A 17,623-nucleotide genomic window follows, 5' to 3' on the forward strand; every position below is an offset into this window, starting at 1 on the left:
CATTACTGTCATATCCTTTTCTGGGGGCCATCTTTGTCTGCATCCTTCTTGAGGCACAGGTCATTGGAGAAAACTACAATGTAATTTAATTCAACAAGCATTTATTATTTTCTTACTATATGCAAAAAACTGCTAAGTAATGGAAATAAATGGCAGAATCACCCTTAAAAAGCTAACATGGGAATTTATATGTACATAGATAAGCAAATACAAAGTATTTCAGAAGTGAACGTAGGAAAGCACTAACAACTATTGGTGGTCAGATCGGGAAAGGCCTTGTATAGGAAGTCACATGTGAACTGAGCACTGAAGAGAGCACTAGGGATTCTAGGATACTAAGAGGCTAAGTTGAGGTGAGAGAAAATTCCAAACAAGAAAGACAGATTTTGCAAAAAGCACAAAGGCATGAGACAGAATGTCTAAGAAGGCATAGTCAGAAAGGCAGAAAGAGAACCTAATGTCTCCCTCAGTAAAGACCAAGGAAAAGAATAACAGCAGCAGTCAATAAAACACTGCAAGATAGTTAATAATAATAATAATAATCACTGGCATTTATACTGTCCTTTAAAGTTTGCAGTGTTTTTACATGTTATTTCATTTGATCTTCACAACAACCCTGTGAGGTAGGTCCTATTATTGTCATCCTCATTTTACATACGAGGAAACTGAGCTAAGAAAGGTCAAGTAACTTGCCCAGAGCAACACAACTAAATTAGTGCCAGAAGTAGGATTTGAACTCAGATCTTCCTAACTTCAAATCCAGCACTCTATCCTATTCATTTATTATCTGATGATTTGCCACTGTTATAATCCATGTTAATTATTTTACAACTATACAACAACAAAAAGAAAAGGAAGTAATTTTATTTTTATTAATGTCTTCAGTAATATTTTAACCCTTTGCTTATTACTCTCCCCAGGGAATATATGTAGTAAAAAAGATATGGAAGGGACAGAATATACAATGGTAATAACAAGCATTTAGACTGTGACAAGCAGTATGTAATGGAATGTAAATTTAAAGATCTTCCCTGCCCCTAGGCTAAAGTGCACCTGGAGCCTGGGGTGGGAGGCTTGTTTTTCAGTAGATACTTCTTGATTGGCCAGTGAGTCAATAAGGTTGTTACGTTCTCTGAGCCAGGAGAAGGCTATATAAGCCCTGATGTGTAGCTTTGTTTTGGGGCTCACTTTGAGAAGTGTTCTGTGATTTGATGAAACTCTGGGAAGCTGTTGTTAAGAGTCCCCCAACTTTGAAACCCAGATGTTGACTTGGTATGGATGTAATGGTTGGACAGTTTGGAAATCTGTCTACTTGATCTGTTTCTCTGTCTTGATAATTCTGTCTGTATATCCTGAAGTTTGGGGTGCTGACCTCTTTCCCCTGAACTAGGTAAATGATACATCTATGACTGATTAAAGTAAGCTTGTTAACCCATTTTGAGTTGCTTTCCTTTATCAAAGCAGATCTAAGAACCTGTGTTGGCAGCAAACCCTGAGGATGCTTGGGGGTGCTTGCTGCTACACAGTAATAATTAAAATTGTAACAATAGCCAAGTGCTACACACAAACCCCATTTTACTGATGAATGGAGGGACAGGAATGATCATTTATAGCTCTATAGGAGTGAAGATGAAGAGAAAAGGCACACACAAGCACTTCTAGACATGCACTAGACCAAAACCCCAGTCTACTTCAGGAAAACATGTTTTTGTCATTTTTTTATTATTAAGTATGTCCATCTCTGACCAGAAGGCTTCCATTCCTATGTTTTAAATTGGTAATCCATAAATGCAAATCCTGTTCTCAGATACCATCTTTTTAATCAGCTTATTGATCACTTTCCAAATCTGTCACTGTCTTCTAAAGTCCTTGTCTCCAATTGGCAGCACTAATTAAAACATACTCCCTGGCCCCAAGGTCTTCAGTTTCTTGCCAAGGGTTTTTTGGATTTCTTGTGTCAGAATTGTTTGTGCTTATATTAATCACCAGAAGTGGTAAATAGTAATTTATCCTGGCAAGTCTTGGATATGGTTTCTGAGAAGATGATTGTCATCACGTTGACAGATAGATGCTTCAGTTCCCTGCTTAGGGAGTCACGAATTAGTTAGACTCCTAACAGCATCCCAATTCCTTTTGGGATGACTTTTCCTTAGAAGTTTAGTTCAAGGGACCTATACTTTCTCTGAACCCTTTGAAAACTGCTCTCCTAAAATCTGCCATAAATGTCAAATTATGCTCAATTTCCTTCACAATTCCAGAACCCTCCAAATCACTTTCACTTATCCTCCTTTTCCTTCTTCAGGTCAGATCCTTCTCTCATGTATACAATCTTCTTCCCCCAAGAAGCTGAAAGTAGCAGTAGTCATTTTTTTCTGTGTATAGAAAATTCCTTCATTACTTTATAGTGAAAGGTTTTTTTATTTAGCCCTTACCCACAACTTTCATTGACCATATCATTTTGACTATATATATACACCTTATCCCATGTATATAGGACACAATGGTCTTTAGTTGGTTTTTCTCTGAGATTTGAGGACTTCATATTTTGTTCGTGACTCATTATAATGTCATTGGCATGTGATATAAAGTGTACTGTTTTAGTGGCCAATACTACAAAAGAAGCTTTTTATTGGAACCAGACAGCAATCTTCTAAAATGAGAAACTGAAGCATTTTTACTGATTGATCATATATTTCTTGCTTGTTTATTCCTATTTCACATTTTTATCATTCCTACTCTTTCTTTCCTGCCTCAATTCATTTTAGTTCAACAAGTATTTAACAAGCTCCTCTTGTGTCCAAGATAATGTGCTTTCCTACACTTTACTCATCTTATATTTTTCTTTCATCTTTATTCTTTAGCAGCTTTGGCCATTTTGACTTGAGATCTTACCTACTTGATCTGTGCTTTCTATAGGAGGCACCGCCTGAAAAATGTGCACCTGAGAAAGAAACATCTCAGGAAACAGTGAAAGAGCAGGAAACACAGGTATTGTTTGCGGTAGGTAATTCTTCATGTCATTCTGGATTTGCCCCAAACAGTATTATTGTTACCTAACTATATTCCCAACATTAATCCTGTATATTATATTAGCTGTTATGGGCAGGTAGGTGGTGCAGTGAATAAATATCTAGGCCTGGAGGCAGGAAGACTCATCTTCCTAAGTTCAGATATAGCCTCAGAGACTTACTGCTCTGTGATCCTGGGCAAGTCACTTAATTTTGTTTGCCTTGGTTTCCTCATCTGCAAAATGAGCTGGAGAAGTAAATTGCAAACCACTCCAGGCTCTCTGCCAAAAAAACCCAAATGGGATCACAGAGTTAGACATGACTGAAATGATTGAACAACAAAACAATTTATTATAATTATGAGGGATACTTTTTTTTACAAATTATTAAGCATCAGTGATGATGTTATTAAGATATTGTCAATCATGCCTAGTTATACTTGTGTTTATCCTGTCACACTCATGTTTTATTTGCAGAAAGTTCATTTTTAGGTGGTTAGGTGGCACAGTGAATAGAACGATGGTCCTGGAATCAGGAGGAACTGAGTTCAAATCCAGTCTCAGATACTTGACACACTTACTAGTTGTGTGACTTTGGGCAAGTCAGTTAACCACAATTGCCCTCCAAAAAGCAAAAAAGAAAGTTCATTTTGAGAAGTAGTGAGCCTAAAAGGCCAGAATTAAGAGTTTGAGCTCAGTTTAATAGGCAATAGAAAATCATCATAGGGTATTAATAGTTATACTATGAAAGGAAAATTATTATTATCAGTATGGAAACTGGATTGAGGATGGGTAAGGGAGGAAAAACTTACAAACAACTAAAGCCATCCAAGAGTGGAATGAACTGGACTGCCTTGTGAAGAGGCAGTGACTAAGCTTTTTGTAAGCATTAAATGTAATTTCCAATTCTTATTATTCAAGTGGAAGCTGCATTGCTACTCGTTCAATATATTGTAGAAAGGCTTCCTGACCAGATATGCTCATATGACCTCTGAGCTCCTTCCAAAGTAGGAGGTTCTATGATTCTACTTCCCTCCTTCCTTATATTTTCTGAAGCTGAAAGTCATTTTGATTTTGCTCATTTCTAACTTAAGCTTAGTTGTTTTTTTCCCCTAATGGGCCAGTACTTTTAGGGATTTTGAAAGTTTCCCTTTAAAAGGGAATCAGTAGAGGATTGTGGGAAGATGGCACATGCAATAAGGCTGGAAATTCCTTGACTCTCCCAGATACCCCCCCAAAAAAAAAAACAACCTAAAATAATGCCTTAAGGTGAATTTTAGAATGACAGAAATAAGTAAAAGTCAGAAAAAGCAGTAGTCCAGCCTAAGATAACTTGGGAAGAAGTTAGGAAAGATTGACCTACAGGGTGGTGGTCTGGCCCAAAGAGAAGTGCAGATACTACCGCATCAACAAATAGCAAACCCTGGGAGTAGTTGTGTCAAGGTGGTAGCCTCTGCTGTGGGAACTTTAGCCCAACAAATGGTTTTGGAGTCAGGTGTGAGGATCAGGCAGCTAGTTAAGGCAAAACTGCAGGCCCTATACTGGTACATATGGCAGGGGGCAGGCAAATTAGACAAAGAGGACTGAGCACATAACTGGTGAGTGCCATGTCAAAGGCACAGGGGCCTTCTGGTTGTGGTCACTCACAGGAGAGCAGAGTCTCTGGTTTGGGGTCCAGGGAAGAGGGGCAAGCTCAGGCAACACAGAACAGTGATGCATTCAGACTGCAGGAAATGAAAGCATTTGTAGTGGCTGTGGTACTGGGGGCCCTGGTCATGGCTCAGGGGAACAGAGGGGTACCTGAGATGACTCATAATCCAAGGCATGAGCCAGAAGCACAGTGACCATACCTAGCCTTGGATCATAGGTACATTGGAAAAACAAAAAAAAATAAAAGACTCCCACAGACTTCTGAATACAATGCCACAAAAAACCTAAAACCTGAGACATTATCCCCCAGGAGGAGAGCCTAACTTTAACATAAAGTTAATAGCCAAGAAATAGACCATTAAACAATGAGTAAACATCCAAGAAAGAACCTGACCAGAGATAGTTACTATATGATAGAGATGATCAGCTTTCAAACTCAGAAGACAATGAAGTCAAAACAGCTATTTATAAAGCTTCGAAGAAAAATATAAAATGGGGACAAACCCAAAAAGGTTTCTTGGAAGGGCTTAAAAAGGGCTTTTAAAACTAAATAAGAGAGTTAGAGGGGAAAATGGGGAAAGAAATGAGTAATACAAGAAAATTATGAAAAAAGTCAACTAATTGGAAAAAAAGAGAGATCCAAAAAGTTACCAAAGAAAATAGCTGTTTTAAAAGTAGAATTAGGCAAGGGGAAGCTAATGACTTCATAAGACATCAAGAAATAATAAAGCAAAATCAAAAGAATGAAAAAATGGAAGAGAAAATAAAATATCTCACTGGAAAAATAACTGACCTAGAAAACAGATCAAGGAAAGATAATATAAGAATTGTTGGACTACCTGAAAGTGATATTCCAAAAAGGAGTCTTTATCAAGGAAAAGAACTAGAGGGTAAAACAGAAATTTAAAAATCCACTCAACAACACCTAAAAAAGATCTCAAAATTAAAACTCACAGGAATATTATAGCTAAGTTTCTTTTTTCTAATTGGTGGGAGGAAGAGAGGGAGACAATCAGTGTTAAATGATTTGCCCAGGGTTACATAGTTAATAAATGTCAGTATCTCAGACCAAATTTGAAAATGGGTCCTCCTGACTCCAGGGCCAGTGTTCTATCCACTGCACCACTTAGCTACTCCCATAGCTAAGTTTCAGACTCCCAGGTCAAGGAGAAAATATCACAAGCAGCTAAAAAGAAAACAATTCAGATACTGTGGAGCTAATGTCAGGATAACACAAGATTTAGCAGCCTCTATATTGAATGACTGGAGGGCATGGAATATAACATTCTAGAGAGCAAAGGAGCTGGGTTTGCAACCAAGAATAACTTACCCAGCAAAGCTGAATGTAATCCTTCAAGGGAAAAAAATAGATATTTAATGAATTAAAAGACTTTCAGGAATTCTTGAGAAAACAACCAGAACTGAACAGAAAATTTGACTTATAAATATAAGAATCAAGAGAAACATAGGACAGAAAACATGAAAGACTAATCATAAGGGATTCAATAGGGTTAAACTGTGTACTTCTTATATGGAAAATGATACTTGTAACTCTTAAGGATGTAATAATCATTTGTGGTGGGTGAAAGATGAAATGTCTGAGGAAACAAAAGTTTGATCTAAGCATATCATTATATTAATCAATGCATACCTCATCAAACTAGGACCAGACCTCCTCAGGTTAAGCCTGGACCCTGCATGAAGGAGGACACAGATTTTTTTTCACTAGAAACAGTCAAATAAGATCATTTTAAAGGAAATGGTACAACATTAGGTAATCTGATTTCTAATTAGATGAAAGATTAGGGACTTTCTAAGGGAAAGATCAAACAGGTGCAAATCCCTGAATTCAGAAAAAGAGATGTCCTGCTCTCCACCCACCCCATCCCCCCAGAGTGTCTATAAACAATCAAAGGAACATGGAAATAATAATTGATTAATTAGTATGGAGTCTGTTTTCAGATAAGACATATGTATTGCTCAAGATATATAGTTGTAAGAAAACTCCTTGCAATAGGTCTTTGGATCTGATCAGGTTTCTGATCAACATAACCTAGGTCCTTGGTTAAGGGTGGTTAAGCTGCAGACAAAGGTGATCCACTTTCCCAGTCATGCAGAGCTACGTTCTAACAGTACAGTAGGTGTTCTCCTAATTCCCACAATTGAATAAAGCTTTTTCACAAGACAGAAGTTGGAGTAAACCTATAATTGAATAGAAAGGGAATTGAGCTAGCTACAGAATTGAGTCACAAGGTGGAGTTAGCGTGGTTCACTCAGTTCCCACAGTTTAACCACTTACTGTCCTAATCCCCTCAATTTCTTCAATTACCAGGGTAGCTAAAAAGAGTATGACATAGATAGAGTACTTGGGTTTGAGTCTGTTATGACAAGATGATCATAAAAACTAAAATTGGATAGGGAGAGATAAAGTAGAACAAATTATCGAAATAAGAGGGCAAGTGGATAGGATAAGGAAGGGTCTTTTGGGAAGGGTGTACAGAGTAAGAAGGCAGTGGTCAGAAGTAAATTATTCTTCTGAGGGGGGATAGGATAAAAAGAGAAAGAGAAAGACAGGTAATTATTACAGGTAACTAGTCATTATAAATTTGAATGTGAATGGAATAACACCCATAAAATGGAAATGAATAGCAAAATGGATCAAAACACAGAACCTGACAATATATTGTTTACAAGAAACATTTAAAAATGAGACATACATAAAGTAAAAAGAAATGACTGGAGCAGAACTTATTATGCTGATATAAAAAAAGAAAAAAGGCAGTGGTAGCCATCATGATTGTCAAACAAAGTTAAAGTTAAAATGCATTTAATTAAAAGAGATAAGCAGAGAAATGACTACATTATGTTAAAAGTTACCATACAGGGGTAACTAGGTGGCACAGTGAATAGAGCATCAGCCCTGGAGTCAGGAGGACCTGAGTTCAAATATGGCCTCAGATACTTAATACTTACTAGTCATGTGACCTTGGGCAAGTCACTTAACCCCAATTGCCTTGCCTTCTCCCCTCCAGAAAGCAAAAAAAAAAGAGGTAGCATAAATAATGAAGTAATGTCAATACTAATTATATATGTACCAAATGCATAGCATTCATATTCTATAAGGAAAAGGCAAATGAATTAAAAATGGAAGTAGAGAGCAAAACTAAAATAGTGGGGGACATCAATCTTCCCATCTCAGATAAATATAACTAAAAAATAAATAAGAAGTCAAGGAGATCAATAGAATCCTAGATAAGATAGATGTGACAAATACCTAGAGAGAACTGAATGAAAATGGAAAGAAATATATCTTTTTTCAGCAGTACATGGCACCTTTTCAAAATTTTACCAGCACATAAAAATCTTATAACATTTTCATATAAAACTCAAATGTAAAAAAGCAAAAATATAAAATGCATCCTTTCTAGATTATAATACAACAAAAATTATATTTAATAAAATAAAAATGTAAACACAAATTAAAAATTAATTGGAAACTAAATCATCTAATCTTAAAGAATGAGTGGGTCAAATGATAAATCATAGAAGCAATAATGTTATTAAAAAGAATGATGAGACAACATACCAAAACTTATGGGATGCAGCAAAAGCAGTAATCAGAGGTAAATGCATATCTCTAAATGCTTACCTCAATAAAATAAAGCAATTCAATGATTTGTGTATACCATTTTTAAAAAACTAGAAAAAATCAAATTAAAAATCCATTAAACACCAAATTAAATTAAACAACAAATTGGAAATCCTAACAAAGGTGAAATTAATAAAACTGAATGTTAGAAAACCATTAAATTAATAAATAAAACTAGGAGCTGGTTTTATGAAAAGCCCAACAAACTAGACAAACCATTGGTTATATGATTTTTAAAAAGATAAAAGAAAACTAAATTACTGGTATCAAAAATAAAAAGGGTGAATACACCACTAATGAAGATGAAATTAAAGCAATTATTAGGAGTTATTTTGCCTAGTTATATGCCAATAAATTTAACAAATTAAGTGAATTGTAAGAATACTTACAAAAATATAAACTGTCCAGATTAACTGAAGAGGAAATAAAATATTTATTTAAATAAAATTGATTTATTTAATATTTAAATATTTAAATAAAATTTATTTTAGAAAAGTCCATAAATGAGCTTCCTAAGGAAAAAAAGTATCAGATTTACAAGAGAATTCTATCACAGTGACAATTTGACAAATTACTATGAAATGATTAAGTTATTCTGAGTATTATAAATACTCAAATCAACTAAAAAGGACCTGTGAAGGAAGATGCTATCCACCTCCAGAGAAAGAACTGATCAATAGAAGTATGCATAGTATGGTTTTACATACATATTTATGTATGTGTGTCAAGTGCAGGGTGAGGAGGGAGGGAGAAAGATAGTTTGGAATTTGAAATATAACCAAAAAAATAGGTAAAATTAAATAAAAAAAAGAAAAATTTTAAAAAGGAAAGAAGAGTGATGGTAAGACTACAACTGTTGGGATGTAATTGTGAACATTTCACATTGGTTCAATTAAATGTAAATTAAATGAGTGCCTTCTGACAGCACATATATAAATCCTTTGACATTTAAAGATATTGCTATAGCTTTGATATAGCATATAGATTTCCCTAATGACTCTGTAACAATTTCACTAACTCTCTGATCAATAATAAAATTTGCCTCATTGTCAAGTGGTCAACAGTGACTTGCATTAGAAGTATCCTTTGATTTGTAGCATAATAATTTCTTGATTTAGAGTATATTATTTTATTAAAAAGACAATTTTAATTAATTAGAGCAAACAGGAATTGCACTATTAAAAAAATAGTGTCTGATAGAGACTGTAATTTTCTGAAGGGCTCCAATGTAACTTTTTTCTCTCTTTGCTTTCAAATCACTCAAAGACTAAGTCAGTTTCTTCTGTTTTTCTTACCCTAACTTTGCATAGCATAGCCCTCACAGAAAACATTAAATTTTACTTACTTTTCAATTGCTTCCAGATTTTAAAACAAGTTTTTCTCTCTCTGAGGACCCTTTGAGATTCACCTTCAGTCTGAGAGTCTCAAATGTAGAGGTTGATAACAGGACTTGCAGTAAGCAACAGAAGTAATTAAATTACAACTTTACTTACTTTTGGAGAGAAAACTGAAAATGGTCTAAAATTTTCATGTTCTGTCTACTAATTTAAAAAAAAATCACATTTCCATCCTGCAATAAATTTGTCATTCTTCTTTTTTAAAAAGTGAATTCTATTAAGTGTTTAAAGATCAAGTAATTCCAGTATTAAATACATTATTTGGAATAACAGGCAAAGAAGGAGTCCTACCTTCCTTTTACAACATAAATTTGTTGCTGATACCCAAACCAGGAAGAGCAAAAACAGAGAAATAAAATTATAGACCAATTTCATGAATGAAAATTGATACAAAATCCTAAATAAAATACTAACTAGGAGATTACAACAATATATAATAAAGATTATACATTGTGACCAAATGAGATTTATACCAAGAATGTAGGGATGGTTTCATATAAGGAAAACTATTAACATAATTAATTATGTCAATAACAAAAGTAACAAAAATCTCGTGATTATATCAGATGCAAAAAATTGACAAAATACAACAGTCATTCCTGTTAAAAAAAAAAACACTTGGAAACATAAGTATGAATGTATTTTTCTTTAAAATTATAAGAAGCATCTACCTAAAACCCATTATCAGTAATTATCTGTAATAAGGATGAGCTAGAAGCCTTCCCAGTAAGATCAGTAGTGAGAAAAGGATTCACATTATCACCACTATTATTTAATATTATACTAGAAATACTAGTAATAGCAGTAAGAGAAGAAAAAGAAGTTAAAAGAATAAGAATGGGCAGATGACATGATGGTATACTTGGAAAATCCTAGAGATTCAATTAAAAAATTGGTTGAAACAATAATTTTAGCAAAGTAGCAGGATATAAAGTCAACCTACATAAATAATCAGCATTTCTATATATCACTAATAAAGCCCTGCAAGAAGACATAGTAAGAGAAATTTCATTTAAAATAACCACAGACAATATAAAATACCTGAGAAGTAAACCTGCCAAGGCAAACCCAGGAACTATATGAACATAATTATAAAATACTTTCTATACAAATAAAATCAGATTTAAATAATTGGAGAAATGTCCATTGTCCATGGGTGGGCTGAGCCAATATAATAAAAATGACACATACCGAAACTAATCTATTCAGTGCCATACCAGTTAAACTGCCCAAAATATATATATATAAAATTCGTTTGTAAGGACAAAAGGTCAAGAATAACAAAGCAATTAATTTTTTAACGTAAAGAAAGGAGCTCTAGCAGTACCAGATCTTAAACTGTATTATAAAGCACTAATTATCAAAACCATCTGGTACGGGCTAAGAAATAGAATGGTAAATCAATGGAATAGAGTAAGTGTACAATACACAGTGACAAATAATTATAATGACCTTATTTTTTATAAATGTCAAGATCTAAGCTTTTGGAGGGAAAAGGGACCTATTTGTACAAAAAAACATTTGTAGCATCTCTTTATGTGGTGGCTAAGACTTGGAATTTAAGGGTGATGCCCATCAATTGGGGAACAAATGAACAAGTTGTGGTATATAATTGAAATGGAATGTTGTTGTGCTTTGAGAAATGAGGAGCAGGATGATTTCAGAAATACCTGGAAAGACTTACATGAACTAATGCAGAATGAAATGAACAGAACCAGAAGAACATTGTACACAGTAACAGCAATATTATATAGTGAACAATTGTGAATGACTTAGCTATTCTCAGCAATACAGTGATCCAAGACAATCCCAAAGGACTCATGCTAAACAAATGTTACCCACCTCCAGAGAAAGAACTGATGGCATCTGAATACAAACTGAAGCATACCATTTTTCACTTTCTTTTTCTTTAGTTCAGGTTTTCTTCCTCAAAATGACTGATAAACATCTGAAATATGTTTCACATGATTGCACATATATAATCTATATCAATCAGATTGCTTATCATCTCAAGGAGAGAAAAAGGGAGGGAAGGAGAGATAGAATTTGGAACTTTAAAAAAAGAATGTTAAAATTGTTTTATATGTAATTGGGAAAAAATTTTTTTTTAAAACATCTAAACATTTGGGATAAGAACTCACTATTTGGCAAAATTTGCTGGGGAAACTGGAAAGCAAATCTGACAGAAACTAGGTATAGGCCAATATCTTACATCATTTATCAAGATACAGTCAAAATGGACACATGACCTAGACATAAATTTAGATATAAGCAAATGAAAAGAGCATGGAACATATTACTTATCAGATTTATGGATTGGAGAAGAACTTATGGATAATCAAGAGATAGAAGGCATCATGGAATGTAAAATGGTTAAATTTTAATTACATTAAATTAAAAAGGTTTTGTACAAATAAAAACCAATGTAGCCAAGATAGAAGGAAAGCAAAAAAATCACAGGATTGGGATGGGGGTGGGCAGTTTATAGTTTTTTGGATAAAGGCTTTATATCTCAAGTATAGAGAGAATTGAGTCAGATTTATAAGAATGAGTCATTCCCCATTGATAAATGGCCAAAGAATATGAACAGGCAGTTTTGGGGAGAAGCAAGCAAAGCTACATGTAAACCATATGAAAAATGCTCTAAATCATTTTTGATTAGAGAAATAACTTTAATTAAAATAACTTTGAGGTACCATCTCATACCTGTCAGATTGGTTATAATGATAAAAAGGGAAAATGACAAATGTTGGAGGAGATATGGAAAAATTGGGACTCTAATATGCTGTTGGTGGAACTGTGAAACTGATCCAAACATTTTGTAGAGCAATCAGAAATTACATCTGAAGAGTTCTGTGTATATCTATGGACCCAGCAATACCACTTATTATCTGTTTTCCCCAAGGTGACCAGGGAAAAAGAAAAAGAACATAAATGTTTTAAAACATTTTAAAGTAGCTCTCTTGTGGTGGCAAAGAATTAGAAATTGAAGGAATGTCCATAAATTGGGAAATGGCTGAATAAGTTGTGGTATATGATGGTGATGGAATACTACTGTGTTTAAAGAAATGGTGAGCAGGTTGATTTTAGAAAAACATTGAAAGACTTGCATAAAATAATGCAGAGTGAAACAAACAGAACCAAGAGAACATCATATACAGTAATAACAGTATTGTTTGGAGAGTCATTGTGAATAACTAAGCTCTTCTAAGTATTTTGAATATTCAAATCAACTGCAAAGGATTTAATGAAGTAAAGTGCTATCCACCTCCAGAAAAAGGATATATGGAGGTTTGGATTGCATGTTTCCACATATATATCTATATCAGATGTTGACCTTCTCTAATGTAAGGGTTCAAAAGAGAGAGGGAGACAACTCAGAACTCAAAATGTAACAAAAATGAAATAAATATATTTTTTAAAAATAAAATAAAGGTTTTATATTTTTTATTAGAAAATTAAGAACTTCATATACTAAAAGCACAACTGTGTCACATATGAATCAATGAAATGTTTACTATTCTACCTGAAACTTATAGCAAGCTTCAATTATCACTGCTTATTTCTCCAAATATATTATTGTTCAAGAAACAAAGTGTTACTTCAGAACTATTTTTTTAATGCACGTTTAACTTGGGAATGGTTTGTTTTTGTCACAAAGATATATTGAAGAGCTACAAAAGAAAATGCCTACTCTTTGGGTATTTTCCATTTGGTGCATAAATGACAAGACAATATAGAAAATTCCCTCAGGAGGCAACAGTTCTTCAGGTGTTGCATTTTCAACAACTTTAGCTGTAACTTTTACATCCACTTTTAATGTATCACAAATATGGAGTGTTTAAAACCTTTCCATTCTCTTCTACTTTAATGAAGGAGGAAGCTAATACTGAAGAAGAAGAGACTGCTGCTGCTGCTGTCAAAATCCAGGCAGCATTTCGGGGACATAAGGCAAGAAAGGAAATGAAGAAAATGAAAGAAAATGGCACTGAGGAGCAGTGAATGGAGTGACTGTTTTTATCATAGGTAGCCAGGGGAAAAAAATTGCCCGGATCCATCAACTCTATGTGAGGTTATCATTTTTTTCCCTTAGTAAGGGAAATTTGATGTAGCAAAATGACATTTGTTGCTGTTGTGAGAATCTGTCATGAGTTTAATAAACATGCCACTTTAAACATGCCACTTTAAGATTTTTTTTGAGGCTGTAAGTCTCATTTGTAGTTATTCTGAATCCCCACTTCCAGAGACCCTAGAGCTTATGAATTTTATATCTGGTAGAGGACTAGTTGGCTTTCCTGTCATGATTTAAAGACACCATTTATTATCCCTGGGTTCTGATCTAACATTTCTCAGGAAAAATCAGACACAATAGACTACTTTGGAGTGGGATTAATATACTTTGTCCCACAAGTATTTTATTCTACAAAGCAGTAGGAATTAATTTGACCATCAAGGTTACATTAAGGGCTAAATTTACCTCCAGTCCTATGCAGAGTTAGTGACCTGACTTGTGAACCAGAATTTGTTGACAAAAATGAACTGACTTGTCCCCAGTTCATCTGGTTAAAAAGATAGTTCCACATCTCTGAGCCAGCACCCAATTAAAGAAAAAAATAGTAGAAACCTTTCATAATACCAGTGTTGAGGAATAAGACTAACACCCACCCATAAGACTGACTATAAATTTGTCTTTACTTATATATAGTTTTTACAAATTCATGGAAAGGACCTCAGACATCATTTGACCCAAAGTGTACGTGAGCAGGAATCCCCTCTAAATAATACATGAAACAAACAAAAAAAAATTTTTAAAAAGGGGCGGCCAGGTGGCTCAGCGAGTGGGAGCACCGGTTCCAGTGTTGGGACGACCTGGAGATTGAATCCCGGGCTCAGACACTCAGCACCACACCCAGAAATAACTGGCCGTGTAACCTTGAGCAAGTTACTTAACCCCAATTGCTTAAAAAATAAATAAATAAATAAATAATGCATGACACGTGATGACAATTGGTCTTCTAGCTGTCCTTAAAGATATTCTGCCTATAAAGGCAGCTAGGTGGCATTGTGGATAGAGTGCTGGGCCTAGGGTCAGGAAGACCTATGTTCAAATCCCAACTCGGGATGTAACCCTAAGCAAGTCCTTTAACCTCTGTCTATCTCAGTTTCCTCAACTATAAAATAGGAATAATAACAGTGCCTACCTCACAGGCTTGCTGTGAGATAATATTTATTAAAAAAAAAAAATATATATATATATATATACACACACACATATATACAGTTCCATATCCCTCTTCCTCCCTCCCCATTAGCCATTCTATTTGCAGGTAGTTCTAACTGCTAGGGCATTTTTCCCTCTATCCAAAATCAACTTGTCTACAACTTTCACTGGAGAGCTCCAGTTCTTCTCCCTCCAGCTAAGCAGAACAAATCTAATCCCTCTTCCATGTGTCACTAAATTGTCTCCCCCAGATCTCCTTTTCTGCAGGCTAATAATTATCCTTAGTTCCTTCAACCCATAGCTGGGTTTCCAGTTTACTCTCCTTTTGGCCACTCCCTTCTGGATGTTTGTCAATGTCCTTCCTAAAATATAATGCTCAGAATGGGACATTGTACTCTACACATGGTTAGATCAGAGAAAAGTGGAATGACACTATAACCTTCCTCAATCTGGACACTATGGTTGTCCTCATAGGTAGCTAGGTGGCACAATGGACAGAGTGCTGGACCTGGAGTCAGAAAGATCGAGTTCAAATCCAGCTCCTGACACCAGCTAGTTGTATGACCCTGGGAAAGTCACTGAATCTCAGCCTCAGTTTTCTCATCTATGAAATGGGGATAATAATAATAACTTCACATGGGGGTTGTGAGAATAAAATGAAATAATTGTAAGGATTTTGCAAACCTTAAAGTGCTTTATAAATGCTAACTACTATTAATATCAACTTCATAAAGTAGAGAAAGGAAAAAAATAAGCATTTATATAATGCCTACTCTATGCTAGGCATTGTGCTAAGTGCTTTTACAAATATCTCATTTGATATGTAGGATATATTTCCTTTAAATGTACCCCATAGCTCGGGGAACCCCAACCGTGGTCTTTTGACAGCCAGGTTGACTGCTAGGGGTCTTAATTGCAAAGAAAATCCTATTTTCTCTCTAATTCTGCCCCTGCTCCAGAGTAAACCTTCCAAAGAAATCTCTAAAAAAAATTTAGATATGGATTGTGTCTAAGATTTCACCAAAAAAAGATCACAGGATCCCTTCCTAGAAAGGTACTCAGTGTATAACATAGGTATCAAGAATGAGATAGCCTTTATTTCACCCCCCCCCAAAAAAGTTTTATGACCCAGAAGATTGAGAGGCACAAAAAGAAATACACAAAACATTTCAAAGAGCCTATTATATTTATTATGCTAAAGATAAGGTTTTCTTCAGGACAGTTATGAGATATGTTACACTCACCCTGGAACTGCACTGTCCTAACAACTCACAAGACTCAGATCTCCTGGCCAGTGAAAACATAGCTTTCTTTAGTCCTTCAGGTCTACAGGATGATCCTACTAGTAGATATCTTCTATAAAAACCAGGATATTAAGGAAATCCTTCTCCCTCTTCTCCAAAATCTCCAAACTTTTGTGAGGTAATTGCTAAAGCAGAAAGCATCCATTTCTCAGGAATACTAGTTGCTGACCAGGGCTCAGTGAAGGAAATAAAAAGAAGGCAGCCTAAGACTCAAGATAAAGTCTCATATCCACCTCAGAAAATATGTATCTGCTGTTGTGTGCTTGTGCTACAAGCCACCATTGCCACTGAAGTTGGGTACAGAAGAAAGATAAATCTTCTCCTTATCCCAAGAAGGAAGGGTCAAAAAGAGAGCAGCAGAGTTATCTCTCACACTCTGACAGACCAGAGTAGGGAGGTTTCTCGACAAGAGTCTATCCTTATTAACTCTCAGTCATCAATCATCTTTGGTGAATGCCACCCAACCCTAATCACTGGGGGAATATTAGAAGTTCCCTGTGTCACCTCAACAAGGTATATCTTCCTCAGCAAAAAATCAAAGGGGCAGCTAGGTGGTGCAATGAAAAGACCACTGGCCCTGGAGTCAGGAGGACCTGAGTTCAGATCCAACCTCAGACACTTCACACTTACTAGCTGTGTGACTGAGCAAGTCACTTAATCCTAATTGCCCTCCAAAAAGCAAAAAAAAGAATCAGATTAAAGATCTAACTCTATGCGAGTTATTCCAGTTTGGCAGATCAAGGGTTTCCCGATCATCATCCTACATAAAAAGATGATATGCAGTTAAATATTCTAGTTTTGCACTTCTACATTATGTGATCAATAAGATGGAGTAGAAAACATTTTTTTCTGATACCTTCAATCTCTCACATTTAACCAAAACAGAAATTATGCATATATAAATATGATAAAGCAATTTCAGTTATCTCCATGACTTAGGGCACCTGAAATATAAAAGAAGGTTAAAAAATCCATGATATCTACCCTGGGCTCACTCAACACTCCCCCACCCCTCACCTCCCAGGCTGCCAGCATCAAGCCTGCATTAGTCAACCCAAGGATCAGACACATGGGTTTGGGCTCACAGCAAAACCCAGTCCCATCCCCTAGTCCTCTCCTTCTCTCTCCAGTGCCATGGACATTCCAGTTTTAGACTGCAGAAATTTACTTGGGTCACTACAGACAGCTGAGGTTGGGACCAAGAGTGATAGCCTATGTCACAATGGGCTGAGGTCTGTGCTACAAAGATCCCTTCAGGAAAGCCGGAAAGCAGGCCATGTGTCTGGACCTGAAATAGAGCCCAATCCTAAAACCCATCCCCTCCTCCTCCCAGAGCCTCAGAGACCCAAACTACAGAAATCAATCCCATAACCAACATGGCAGCTCTTTGAACTG

At 35.4% G+C, this 17,623-nt stretch overlaps 1 protein-coding gene across 5 annotated transcripts in view; it reads left to right on the plus strand.

The window, feature by feature from the left end:
- SPA17 (sperm autoantigenic protein 17) overlaps nt 1–13,882 on the plus strand; it is a 131,185-nt gene extending 117,303 nt beyond the window's left edge. For 4 of the 5 annotated variants that reach the window (XM_069080557.1, XM_069080554.1, XM_069080555.1 and 1 more), the window contains exons 5-6: nt 2,917–3,000; nt 13,580–13,882. In XM_069080557.1, the coding sequence (XP_068936658.1) occupies nt 2,917–3,000; nt 13,580–13,705 (210 nt within the window). In that variant the 3' untranslated portion in view covers nt 13,706–13,882. The remainder of the gene's footprint in view (nt 1–2,916; nt 3,001–13,579) is intronic. The other variant, XM_069080558.1, reaches the window with a different exon arrangement.
- The last annotated feature ends 3,741 nt before the right edge of the window (nt 13,883–17,623 follow it).

The sequence above is a fragment of the Petaurus breviceps genome, unplaced genomic scaffold (assembly GCF_028583685.1).
Source record: "Petaurus breviceps papuanus isolate PSGF00001 unplaced genomic scaffold, PetGlider_PUasm1.0 91133, whole genome shotgun sequence".
NCBI classification, from domain to species: Eukaryota; Metazoa; Chordata; class Mammalia; order Diprotodontia; family Petauridae; genus Petaurus; species Petaurus breviceps.